This window comes from Phodopus roborovskii, unplaced genomic scaffold (assembly GCF_943737965.1).
Source record: "Phodopus roborovskii unplaced genomic scaffold, PHOROB, whole genome shotgun sequence".
NCBI lineage: Eukaryota > Metazoa > Chordata > Mammalia > Rodentia > Cricetidae > Phodopus > Phodopus roborovskii.
The window spans coordinates 14,892,143-14,906,542 of NW_026126448.1; the positions used below are offsets into that span (position 1 = coordinate 14,892,143).

General features: G+C 41.2%; 1 protein-coding gene across 1 annotated transcript in view; it reads left to right on the forward strand.

Annotated features, from left to right (window-relative positions):
- The window catches only part of Psmb2 (proteasome 20S subunit beta 2), a 33,658-nt gene that overhangs the window by 17,190 nt on the left and 2,068 nt on the right, over positions 1-14,400 (forward strand). The window contains exons 4-5 of the mRNA XM_051188805.1: positions 12,303-12,465; positions 14,072-14,121. Of these exons, the coding sequence (XP_051044762.1) occupies positions 12,303-12,465; positions 14,072-14,121 (213 nt within the window). The remainder of the gene's footprint in view (positions 1-12,302; positions 12,466-14,071; positions 14,122-14,400) is intronic.

Below are 14,400 nucleotides of genomic sequence, written 5' to 3' on the forward strand. Positions count from 1 at the left end.
AAATTCTGGAGTTAAAGGTGTGCCACCACTGCCCTGCTAGAGAGAATCTTAAGGGATTGAAACTTAAGAGGTGGTCCGTGTTATCATAAAAGCAGTGGGCCAGGCCTAGCAGGATGGCTCAGTGGTTAAGGAAGATGCAGGTGTCAGCACCTATATCACAACTCACAACCATCTGTAACTCCCATTCCAGTGGATACAGCTCCTTCTTTGGGCCTCCTTGAGCCCCAGGCATGCATCTGGTATAAATATGTACCATGGAGACAGATATTCTGTACCCACAAAATAAAAATAAATAGATCCTGGGGGGAAAAAATCAGTGGGCCTGCATAATCAGATCAGATAATGTTAGATCCTGGCCTGCTCTTTGGTAGAGTATTTGAGGAAAAAATTGAGACAATAAGGAGACTTAGAAGCTCACCTATCCACTGTGGCTGTAGGAATAACTTATATTGGATATGAGGTGTTAATAGGGAACACTGTTCTCACAGGAGGGTTCCTAAATCTTTTTTCCTCAAGGATTCACTGTTAACTCTGTATGTACACTGTTGACATCTGAAAACATCTACAGTCGTATATATTCTACATATTCCCTCCCAGAAGCCTACAGCGTCTGTTAACTTGGAGATGAATCTTTATGTGTAGAGCATTCCTAGATATTCATGGACATGCTCGGTGTAGACATTTAATATGTAACGTGTGTGTGTGTGTGTGTGTGTGTGTGTGTGTGTGTGTGTGTGTGTGTGTGTGTGTAGCAAAGCATGGCTTCTGCATTTGAGTTTTAGAAACTCGAGTGATGTACATGGAACCCTACATTTGTCCTAGAAACTACCAGCTCAAGAGAAAGGATCCAAGCAGGCCTTGTTGCGAACGTGGTGTGGGTTTTTGCCATTGCAGGGTCAGCAATTTTATTTTGATGTTATTTGGGAGAAAGCAGTATTTTTGATTAGCAAGTAAAATTAATGTAGAAAACAAATAGTGTGTTAACTAGTTGGTATAATAAGGCATCTGTGCCATGTTGCATTTCAACTCATTAAATTTCTCAACTTCTAATTACAGTAAGGTTACAGCTTTTAATAGAATCAACCGAACTTGAGCTTAGCAGTGGCTTTAGAGAAATAAAATTAATAGCATTTTGATATTTTTATGGGGTGGACATTGAAATTAATGCTACTTAATTTATTTTCTTTGGCTCCTACAATTCAGATTTATTTAGTACTTATTATTTACTTCTAGGAACTTTAACACAGATAAACACAGTGATTCATTTCATCATGGCTCTGTTAGACAAGTGGGTTGGGCATTAGAGGCTCTTGATGGAGCAATATACTTTCAAAGAAAAAGACCTAAGGCAATGAGAAAAAACAGCAAAAATAGGTTGGATGGTTGGACAGATCTCATCTAGGGTTTCTGAAAAACCAATGTTTATTTCATTGGCAAGCATTTATAGACATTGATTAAGTTACTGGAGATTAAACCTAGGGCTTCATACATTCTAGGGAAGTTTTGAACCACTGAGCTACATGTCTTTGTTTGAGATTTTTGTGGGTTTTTTTTTTTTTTTTTTTTTTTTTTCTTTTCTTTGTTTGGTTTGGTTTTGTCTTTCAAAACAGGGAACCTGCTAGTGGGAAAGTGCTCATAATATTTCTCTATGTAGCCCTGGCTGTCCTGGAACTCACTCTGTAGGCCAGGATGGCCTTGAAGGCAGGTGTGCACCACCACTGCCTGGCTGATAAGTTTTAAGATTTTATTTTTTATTGTTTGTTTTATGTGTATGAGTGCTTGACAAGTATGTATCATGTACGTGTGCCACATGCAAACTGGTCCCATGATAGGTCAGTAAAGGATGTCAGATCCCATGTAACTGGAATTACAAATGATTGAACCGCTGAGAATTGAACGTGGGTCTTCTGTCAGAACAAGTGTTCTTAACCACTGAGCCATCTCTCCAGCTCCCAAATTTATTTTAAATGGTCTTTAGACTTACTGTTTTATTTAATGCATGTGTTTTGCCTGTACACCACATGTGTGTTTGGTTCCTGAATAGGTCAGAGAAGGGCATTGCATCCCCTGGAACTGAAGGTATGGATAGTTGTGAGCCACCATGTGAGTTCTGGGAATCAAACCCAGACACTCTGCAAGAGCAACAACTGCCCTTAGCTGCTGAGCTGTCTCTTTAGTCAAAAATGTATTATTTTTAGTTATGTGGGAACAGGCACAGGGAGAGTGCAAGTGCCCTTGGAAGCCAGAGATATCAGGTCCCCTGGAGTTACATTGTAAGCAGCTATGGGTGCTGGGCACTGACCTCGTGTCCTCTGCTTGTTTTTGTTGTTGTTGGTTTTGAGAAAGGGTCCTCTGTAGCCCTAGTTTTGAATCTGCCTCCTGAGTTCTGGGATTACTGGGATTAAAAGTCATGCACCACAACACCCAACACAATATGCACTCTTAACCACTGAGCCACCTCTCCAGCCCTGTTTTCTTTAATGTATGTGGGTGTGTGTGCTCGTGTGTGTGCATGTGGGTAGAGCGCTGAAGACATTAAGTGGCTTCCCCAATGCTGCTTGTCTTGGTTTTGTTTGGTTTGGTTATTAAAGATAGGATCTTACTCAATTGGAATTTAGCAAGTTGAACTAACCTGGCTGGCCATCAAGGGAGCAGGGTCACAGATGCACACAGCCATGCCTGGCCCTTTACATGCTTGCTGGAGGTTGAATTTGACTGAACCGCCTCCCCAGCCTGTTGGCTTTAATTTTTTAAACAAAGTCAAAGTATAGTCAAGGCTGAAATTTGGAATTCTCCTTCAGAAGCCTCCTGAGTGCTGTGGTTACAAACAGTTTTTAGTGCTACAGTAGATATAAGTATATTTGTGAAATGTAAGTTGATATTCTGATTCTAATCAGTTTTTAATGCTACAGTGGATAAGTATATTTATGAAATGTAAGTTAATATTCTGATTCTAATTAGTTTAAACTTGTAGTTTTTTTGTTTTGTTTTGTTTCTTTTTTCTTTCTTCCTTCTATTTGCCCATAGGATTGAGGATTAAGAAGGAATCTGCCTTCAAATTCCAGCTCTGCTTTCCTTTAGCCAGTCAATAACAGGAGCTTGCCCTCCTTAAGCTCTCTCTCGTATCTGTCTTGGCTAGTATTCTCTCCAGAATATGCCTATGGTTCCTGTGGCTGGCTCTTCCCTGCTGATTAAACTCAGTTTAGCATTTATGAGGGAAGTTTTCTCTGCACCCTTTACCCCATTCCCTCACATGAATGTCACCCTCAGCTTCTTTGTGCTGTCATTGCAACCTACACATACTTGTGCCCCGCGTCCCATTGTGATTATTTCCTTTACTGTGTCTCCCACATGTGAGAACCTGTAGGTGTTGGTGAGAGTAAACCCTCCTCACGGACTGCCAGGTCGCTCAGTCTTAGTGACTTTGACTTCATCCCATCTTCTCTTTCCAGCAGTACTCGCCCCCCTATTGAAAGCCCTAACTCTTTGTTGCATTTCTGTGCCTCTTGTTATTCAGTCTTATATTTTACCTTCTGAACACACCTCATATTCTCATCCCCTTCTGCTAGTTTAGCCCTCACTATATTCCATCTAGACTACCAGGGTACACTTCAAATAGTCTCCTTTGCCTCATCCTAATTCAGCATGCATATAAATGTCACTTGCTGTCCTAGAATGGTGTTTTCACATCTCCTCTGTGGGTATGTGTTGTTCATGTTCCTCTTTTTAAGAAAGGATCTTACAAAGCTTAGGCTGGCCTTAAACTTAATTTATGAAGGTAACCTTGAACTTTTGATCCTCCCCCCCCTTCCATCTCCCAAGTACTGTACTACAGGCATGTGCCACCACACCTGCTTTATCCTGAGCTAGGCATCAGGTGAGACTGGTTGAGTATATGCCAGTTTCATAATTGTCCTGTCTTGTAATTCCAGGGAACTTTTACAGGATTTGATTAGGATTTTTATAAACTGTTGCTATGCTTAAAGATAGAAGAGATTGAATCTATGCATGGTTTTTGTTTGTTTGTTGTTGTTGTTTTGAGACAGTGTTTCTCTGTGTAGCCCTGGATGTCCTGGAACTCATTCTGTAAACTAGACAAGTCTCAAACTTGGATATCCACCTGCCTCTGTCTCCTAAGTGCTGTGATTAAAAGTTTGTGCCACCACCTCCTGGCTGTACGTGGTTTTCTTGAAAGGAATATTTTTGTGTGGATGTATTGGCTCATGCCTGTAATCTCAGTACTTGGAGAGCTGAGGCAGTAGAATTGCCATGAGTTCAAGGCAAACACGGGTTACTTAGTGAGACCTCTGTCTTATGGAAATGATTCTGTATTACTTGAATAGAGACCATAATGTTTTAGATCAAGTGAAAGTATTTAATCACAATAATTGGAAGTTGCTAAATTAAAAAATGTTTGAAATGAATTTTATTTTAAATATGAAAATCTGTAATTAGGGCTGGCAAGATAGCACAGCAGGTAGAGACACTTGTTGCCATACTTGAGTTTGGTTTCTGGAACACAGATGCTAGTAAGAGAACTAGATTCCTACAGAGGAATGTGCACTCTGGCACTCATGAACACACAAATATTTTTTAATCAGTTATTAAAGTGGCAGAATTAGAATTTTTTTTTAAAAATTATACTCTGAAACCACCCAACAGTAGTAAATTCTGTTGGTTATTGAAACAAGTTCCTGAATCAGTTCAGAGCACTGGTGTAGGAGAATAATAATTGATCCAGTTTACTTAGTAACGAAGATGAAAATGAATATTGACAAAGCAGTTAAGGGATTGGTGACACAATATTTATTGAGTAGCACCTATTATAGGTACTTGGTGGCTTTACACCTTACAGAAGAATCACAGCTGTGACTTTAAACCTGCTTTCTTAAGTCCTAAAACATCATTGGTCACAGTTGATGGGGTAAGTGAAATACAGAACAATAGGTACTAGTTTAAAAAGTTGGGGGATGTTTGAGTATAAAATTCACAGCCAATATTGAATCATACATTTACACCAATTTCCATTTTGTGGAGCCAGAAATGGTTTCCTGGGGAAGCGCCAGAAATGGTTTCCTGGGGAAGCACACAGGACCTGTAGGGAAGCCTGATTCTGGGGCTCAGGACCCATGTGGATCACAGTCTTATCTTTGAACAATTGGCCCCATGTATAAAAGGGATGCTGGGTAAGCGCACTGAGCTCATAGATCCTCAAATGAATAAACTGCATTTTTATGAGCTATCCTAGGATAAAAGATGGGACCTTGGCAATATGCTGGCTGGACTGAAAGAATCAGCAGGCATGGGGCTGGAGGGATAGGTCAATGCTAAATCATGTGTTTAGTATGCACGGGACCCTGGGTTTGATTACCATCACCACCACCACCACCCCCAAAAACCACAATATTCTTTTCAAGATATATTGTCTGTTTAATGTGTTTAGAAATCCATTGATTAAAATGCTCATCTCATTTGTTCTGTGGTGGTTTAGTATTTACTTCCACGTTATTGACCTACCAGGCATGGGAGTGTGCTTCCCACACTGCTTAAGATTCCAAGGTGCAACATGGCCCCAAAGAAACTGCACTTTTCTTCAAGGCCCCTCAGTCATAGTGATGTCGTCCCATTCAATTAGAGGTGGCAAAGGCTGGCCTGGCTCCAAAAGAAGACTGTCAATTCCTTTCCTTTTCTGTGTCCACGCTCGGCAGGATGCTTCCTCACGCCCACCTCTCTCCCCCTTGCTGTGACTTTGGCTTCCGCCAGATGTCACACCGCTGCTTGTCACCGCCCAGACTCTCATCATCGCTGATTTTGTTGTTTCGGTGTATTTGTAACAACTGTTCTCTTTAGCTGTAAAATTTATGGAATTTCACGCACTCCTTAAACACCACAGTGTTCTTTTTCATAATAAGGAAACAGACAATTGAATGCGCAAAAGTTAGATTTAAGCAAAGTTTGTGCATGTGATGTACACTCCCCACTCCCAACTGTATAAGTCACAAGTGAACTACCTCAGGAGGAAGTACATAAGGGATGTGCTTTACGGCTGATACCCCAGTTAAATGTTATCCCTTTGGTAACCATAAAAAGGTAGACAGGTAATTTTATTCTCCATTATAGCATCTCCTTGATCTTTGTATTATCTTGTCAAATCTGTCAGTGGAGTCAAACCCTAAAAATGAGCAGGTGAGAGTAGCTAAGGTCTGATATTGCCGTGCATCAGGCATTGCACTGAGCCCTTCACATGTTTATTTAAACCCCAGGAAATCTTAGAATGGCCTGGAGCTCTTCACTTAGTAAATAAGTTTAGTATGTGTTTTTTAAAGAGAGGAATACAACTATCTATCCCTCACACACTTGTAATAAGAGGCAGGTTTTTTTTTTTTTTAACTTGGTATGGTGACACATGTCTATGATTCCAACACTAGAGATATGAGATGATGTTTACAGCAAATTCAAGGCTAACTTAGTCCACATAGGGAGTTCCAGGTAGAGACCATGTCTCCACCCACCTTCCAAAAAGAGAAAGGCAAATTTTTACAAGACCTTATTCTAGGGTCTAAAAGTTATTTTTTTTTAAGCTCCTGGTTTGATTTGAAATTTTTCCCTTTGTGTGTCATACACAACTTAAAACTAAGCATATTTGTGTTTGTAAACTACCTATTGTGAGCCTCAGGCTATTTGAGCTTGGCTTCTTCACTAGATGGACAGTTGAATATTTGTGTTGGTTGAAATTCAGTCTCAGCTTTGCTGTAGAAAATGTCTAGTCATCTAGCACAGGTCTCCACTGGCAGACCTCCTAACTTTGTCTTGCATCTTTGATAGAATAGAAGGTACTATGTAAAAGACAGGATTTTTAGTCCTGTCATTGGTGCTTGTACTACTCAGTAGTTAGGCAGATTCTTCCATTTAATATGCATTTAGCTTAGTATGTGATACTGTGCATCGGAAATAGGGAGCTGATGAAAAAGCACATAGGCTACAAAGTGATGCTTAATGCTTAGGGTAGCCACTGCAAGAGGCAGTATGGAAGTACTTAATATGTATGTGTGGACTTAGTTTACAAAATGTGGGAAACTAAGGATATAGGATGACTGACCATGAAGTAAAATAATATTGTAAGTGTCTAATATGATTGCTTTCAACCATGTGCACCTGCTAACCTTAGGGCATGGGTAAAGAATCCTAGGAAGGAGGGTAAAGAATCCTAGGAAGGAGACACTAGAAAACTTTTCTCCTCCATCTCCCCTCTTTTTTTTTTGAGTCAGGGTCTCTCTGTGTAGCTGTAACTGTCTTGGAACTCTCTCTGTAGACCAGGCTAGCCTCAAATTCAGACATCTGCTTGCCACTGCCTCCTGGGTGCTGGGGTTAAAGTCATACACCATCACACCAGGCTGAGACTAGGAAACTTATCATTTACTACTTTGTTCCCATGTTCCAGACAGTATGCTGGGTTCTTTTAATAAACATCCCTCTTTATCCTTTTACAAAGATGCATACCTGTAAGGAACTTGACTTGTGCCAGGAGTAGTTTTTATTTCATAGATTGTTTTATTTCATTGATAGTGATTATCTATCACCTCTGAAGCCTGTGTGTGCTTTAGGTACTTGCCATGTGTGCATTTATCTCGGACCCTTCACTATAGCCTTTTTGTACTTTTATCCCATATTTCAGTTGAGAATTCTAAAATACAAACAGGTAAAGTACATTTTCTAAAATGATACCTATGCTACTAGAGTCAGAACTCAAGCTCAGGTCCAGCCCTTTCCTCTGTCCGAGACCTGTTTCTTCTTGAGTTCTTTGTGATATTAGTTCCCTCTTTATTTGGGACTTAATGTCTAATTTGCATCCTAAACTTTTTCTCCTTAGCAACTCGTATCAAGAGAGGGGTTGGGAAGAGAAGCAACAAACCCATTTACTTATGGAGATATAGGCATTTAATTTAAAATTGACCTACTTCTCAGAAGTGGGCCCTATTGGACCTGGAGAGGTGGCTCAGTAGTTAAGAGCATTTACTGTTTTTGTTTCAGCTCCAGCACCCACAGGGCAACTCACAACTGTCTGTAACTCCAGGTCCAATGGATCCAATACCTCCTCTGACCCCTGAGTGCTCCTGTACACACATGGTGCACATACATACACTGAGGCACACACACATATTCTTAAATATTTTTTAAAGAAAGAAATAGGACCTATCATATCCTTTCTTTGGTTTAGTCGTTTTCTTAATATTTTCTTGTAATATTAAACATTAACCACATATGTTAAAATGTTTAAGATGTTCTCTTGTATAGTTATTAGTGTTCATTCACTTAGCAAATATTTATTCAATATATACTGTATACCTGTACATCATTGAAGAAAATACATACTTCTGTCTTCTTAGAGTTTATTTTATATAAAATATTTGTGAATAGGTGAATTATATCTTCTATATATTTTTTCCCCAATCACACCACAAGAAGTCATAGTTGTGTAAGCTGTTAGACTAAAACAAAATTGTAGGAATGTTATAGCTGCTAACTTTCCTAGTTGAATTGCTTAGAATAGCACAAAATGAATTAGATTTGATCTAATTCCAGCAAAACAATGACAGCTTTCAAAAAGTTATTTGAAATTTAAATGTATAAAAGAAAAAACATAGTATAAGTCAAAGGTCTTTGATGGAGCATTGTCAGAATTTCTGAAACTGCAAGTTGTTACACAGATGTATTGACTTAATTAGTCTAGATAACACCACCTATTTATGCTTAAGCATCTCACACATGCAAAAGTTGGTAATTCGAAGTCACACAATATTTGTGAGTTATCTTCTATACCACGAGTTGTACTTTCTGACTACCAACTTCACTGAGTGTGTATGAGATGCTTAAGCATAAATGAATTATATTATGTAGATCATGTAAGCACCACAGTTGTTAATCTGGACTTTTTACATGGGGTCCCGTGTAAAATCTTCTAGTAATGGCTGTTGAGTAACGTTAATTGTTCTGAAACATGATTTAATCTCATACTATGGGAAGAGTATTAAATAGAACATACCTGGCATCTGCTGCTTGAGGCCTCTTTGAATATCTGTATGGATTCCTAATACACAATGCTACTACTTAGTAAAATTGTTTTAGGTAACCATGCAGTGGATATTCTGGCTATACTGACTTGAGAGGACTTAGTTATATACTTAGGGAAAAAAAGGTTAAATTTTCTTTGTGATAGGTAAGAAACTTTATCATGAATTCTCTTATGGGAAGAATGCTAGTTAAAGACATTAGGCTAGTCTTTTTCGCCGCACTCTCCCCTCACCCCCCAACCCTCCTAAACATGAGAACATCACAAAATTTAGCCAGGTGATAGTGTTGCACACCTTGAGAGCCAGAGACAGGCGGATCTCTGAGTTGAAGGCCACCATGGTTTACAGAATGAGTTCCAGGACAGCCAGGATTACATAGAGAAACCTCTGTCTTAAAAACAAACAAACAAAGATCATCACAATATTCTATGTCTTGTCAGACTTTGCAGTACTGTTTTCACACTTTAAAAAAAAAATCTATTAACTGTATATATTTTTGTCTTTAGCTAATTTAAGCAGAGCTTTTGTTGTTGTTTAAAGTGTGATTTATTAAAATGTTAGAATGTAGCTAACACACTGGAAATTTAGGTAATTCCCCTGCCCCAGAATCTGGAGCTCTTCCTATATTGTTTTCTCTTGCCTTAGAAGATAGAAAGGGGTGATGGTAATCAACTTAGTTTTGCACATAAGAAAACAAGCCCAGTGAGATGGGTCAGCTGGTAAAAGCACTGGCCCCTGAGCCTCAGAGCAGTTCCCATGACCCACATGGTGAGACGACCAGTGCTGCAGAGGTGTCCTCTAAAGCCACATACATGCCATGATGTGTGCATGCAGGCAAACACACACACACACCCAGTTAGCATAATAGAAGAAAACAGACACTCATAGCATTTAACGTTTAAGCCTCTTGCCCATGGTTGGACTTAGAAGAAGATAGTCCCAAGCACAGTTCCAGAGTACAGCACACATCATTGGAAATGTGATAGGCTGGCCGTTATTTTCCCAGAAGTCCTTACTACTGATGACTAATTCTTATTCCTGTGAGCTCTCTACTATTTTACTCACACACAGGTACCTGTTAGGAGGTTAGAACTCTTCTGCTCAGTAGCACAGCTGAGTTAGCAGGGTTCCAGTAGGTATATTCCTGTGCTCTAACATGAGTTCCTTAAGCCACCAAATGCCCACATTGGTCAGTGTGCAAAATATATGCAGTGTCCCTTTTGAAGCCATTGGTCATTCCAACTTGATGTTCCATGATAAAAATGTCTGATTTCATTGAACACAAGCACAGGTGGAGGGGCAGGCACAAACCACAGGCAAGGTTTGCATGCCACCCACTGAAATAGATGCAAGAAATGTAAGAATAAACCAACAGGAAGCCCACAGAAGGACTCCCACCACTGGGGCCTGGGCATAGACATGAATTCACATGGCAAATGTCCCAACTGATACAGGAAAAGCAAATTCCACATGGAAATGAAAAGCAATGCAGATTAGTGTATGTTCGCTATAGTAATTTGTGTTTTCAGACTTACAGGTAATATGAAGAATGAATATTAAATGCAAATTACATTCATCTTTTTATTTGTGTCATTGATGAAAAGTAGATTTTATCCATCTTAAAGGAGTCTTGTTATGTTAGAAAGGCGTTGGGCTGGTGGGATGACTCGGTGGGAAAAGCTGCTTGCCTTGACGCCTGACGACCTGAGTTTAATCCCAGGACCTACATGGTCGAGGGAGAAAGCCAGCCCCACAGAGCTGTCCTCTGACCTCCACAGATACACAAACATGAGAAATAAATGGAGTATTTTGTATCACCCGAGCTACAATCTGTTTCACTAATCAGGCAAAGGCCTAGAGATTTAAATAAGAGACAAGACAGCAGGCCATTCGTTCAACAGGAATGCTGGAATGCCGTTTATTGATGGGAAGGAACGGGCTTATATACTGATTCACAGCACAGTGGAAAACAATCAAGGGTCAAGAGTGAAAGCTCTCCGCCTTATTCCTCCCCAGCAGATGTGTGCTAGCAAATCAGGTGGAGTACCAGTAACAACTCTGGGGCAAGATGTTCCAGCCAACAGCTTCAGGCTTGCTCAAGGTACCTTGGGGGACCATGCAGGGCCCTAGTTTTCCAAAAAGAAAAGGGAAATGTAGGACATGTACACACACATACGATAAATAAATGCATTTTATAAAGAAAAGTGTTAATGATTCATTTAGATCTTCAGCTCCCGGGCTGCTCTTTGTCATGGACTCCTGTTACTTTTTTTCCCCCCTCTATGTACTGACTGCCAGACAGTGGTGGCACACACCTTTCATCCCAGCACTCAGAAGGCAGAGGCAGGTGAGGTGGAGGCTAGCCTGGTCTACAGAGTGAGTCCCAAGACAGCCAGGGCTACTCAGAGAGAAATGCTATCTTGAAAAACCAAAAGGAAAGTGTGGTGACTTTAAGTATTTGCTATATTTCTATTCTTCCCTTCTCCTCTCTCAGTAATTATAGTACAAACAGATTACTGTTTGATATTAGGCTAATGCTTAGCCTAAACTAGTTTTGGGGTGGGATTTTTGGGGTATGTAAGGTATTGAGGGGTTGTTGGGTATGCTTCGATGTGTTGCCCAGACTGGCTCCAGTCCTAAACTCTTGGGCTCATTCGTTTGTTTATTTTGAATGACATGGTTGGACCCAATCTCTTTTTGTTGGACTTTGTTGTTGCTTGAAACAGGGACTCACTATGTAGCCTTGACTCATCTGGAACTCACAGAGAGCTGCCAGCCTTTGCCTCCAAAGTGCTGGGATTTAAAATGTGCACCATTATTCCACACTCTTGGTTTCAATAGCAAAGAATGACTCAAGAACATCCAAGCCTTTGATGCGCTTTTGTATCAGCACTCCCCTCCATGTGCTGAGTGCATGTGTGTGGTGTGGACAAGTGGTGGGAGTCAGATTCTAGGCATCAAACTCAGATCATCAGGCTTGGCTTGACCTGCTGAATTATCTTGACAGCCCATATCAGGTTCTTTTCCATGGACTTTACATAGAAACAGAAAAACCTTATCCTTTACCTCTGACCATACTAGAAGTTTTCCAGGTGGGCGTGAACTTTTATCTCCTATGTGATTTATTAGCCAGTTGCCGCTAACATTTGCTTATTTGTCAAGAGTCAGAACACTCCTGCTTGCATTGTTGGCGGTCTGCTCTAATCAGCACTTGCTGTCTTTTCTTTGCAGACCCCATATCATGTGAACCTCCTCCTGGCTGGCTATGATGAGCATGAAGGGCCAGCACTTTACTATATGGACTACCTGGCAGCCTTGGCCAAGGCTCCTTTTGCAGCTCATGGCTATGGTGCCTTCCTGACTCTCAGTATCCTTGACCGATACTACACACCAAGTAAGTACTAGCATCTAGGGAGAGAGCAGTAGCAGAGCCCTGCCCTTAAGCTGCTTCCCAGTCTTGTCAAACCTTGAAGTTAGCTGACTACATCCTACATAGAGGATAGTTCCTCTCTGAAAGCTGCTCTTGAGCTCCATCCCTCCCCCCCCCCCCTCAGGTCAACACAATCTTCAAAAACCTTATTGATAAAAGTCTGCCTGCCAGTACTGACTAGATGGCTCAGCAGTTAGGTGCACTGACTGTTCTTCCAGAGGTCCTGGGTTCAATTCTCAGCACCCACATAGCAGCTCACAACTGTCTGTAATTCCAGTTCCAGGGAATCCCGATACACATGGCAAAACTCACTTGCACATATTTTAAAGGAAAAAAAGTCTTCCTGTCAACCAAAATAAGCTACTCCTACCTCTGGAGCTGGGTTTTGCTTTGTTTGAAAGGGATGCTGGAGTAAGTGTCATCATGAATAAAACACTTTTTATTCAGTTCTTCTCTTACATTCATTTTCCTCTACCTAGGTGATTATTGACATCTCAGCTGTAGAGAGTGAGTGATGAGGATGTCCTTGGTTTACTCACTCATGCTTTGAACTTGTAAAGATGAACAGGTCCTGTGCCATCATAGCCAAGGAATTCTTTGTTTAAAAACATCAAAGCTTTTGAAGACCACTCCCTCCTGCAAAAGAAAATCATTTCTTTGCTTGTACCTAAACTGTCAGTTTGATGAACCTTGAGATGAAACGTGTTTTGTGCTAAGTGACTTCTGACCCAATCCCAGCCTCAGCTTTAGCCACTCTGGACAGTGGGAACTTGAAATTCCTAGCAAATGTTCACAGGCTAGAGATGCGGCGTGGTTGAGCACCTCTCTCCTTACAGTTGGTTCTTTCCTGGCGGCATCATGACAGTCGGCATATTCTTTTCTTTTTGGTACTGCCCTCAGCCGTGCTAGAGATCCAAGCCACATCCTGATAAGAATTAGTCTGGCCTCCTGGTGACTGTCTCTTGATTTGGCATCTGTCAGTAATAGAACTGACTCCCCCACCAAAATAACCACCAGCCACCCTTAAAGCCTAATGCATAATATGTCATCCCGGTTTGCCACGCCTACCAACAATCCCTTTGGATCCTCTTCAGAAGAGTCTCAGTCCCATCCTCTTAACTGTCTTCCCATTGTTCCGCTGAGACCCAGCTGGGAGTTTGAGGATGACGCTCTGGCCTTGCCCTCCTTTTCCCTGATTTGCAGCTGGCAAGGGCAGATGGAATTGATTTAAGCCCTGGACTAAAGGGGACTGGTGAGAGAGAGCTATGAAAAAGACAGGCAGGCTGCTGGACTTCTTGAGAGGCGGGCCCAGGCCAGGGGAGACAGAATTCCGTCATGCTTACCCTTCTCTGCAGCAAATCAATTTGTAATGGCTTGGGGCTGTGTGAGCACCGGGTCTGGGGCGCCCTCCTCTGCATATGGAGTAACTTTGTTGCAGGCCAGAAGTCTGAGCTGTTTTGCTGTTTCCAATTGTGTGTCACTCAGACCTGAGAAAGTTTAAAACTTAATCACAAGCTGTTAAAAGCTGGACTCAGACAGCCTTCAATGCTTGGCCTCTGTTCTCTTTCAGCCATCTCACGGGAGAGGGCATTGGAGCTTCTCAGGAAGTGTCTGGAGGAGGTGAGTAGCTCCCCACGGATCCTGAAGGAATGTTTTGTCTCAGTTTTGTCCTGCTCTTGGTTGCTTTTTTGTGCTCCTTGTCAGACGGTATAATAATAAATACCCATAGATTAGATGTGAAGTTGCTACCAGTGATGGAGGCTGATATGGGTAATGTGCTTATTTTCCTCTCATGGGTCACCTCAGCAATGTCAATTTTATTGATTTTCCTTTCAGGTTAATTCAGACTAGTGGTTCTCAAAGGTGTATCACCTCAGGGGACTTTCCTTATCCCTGGTA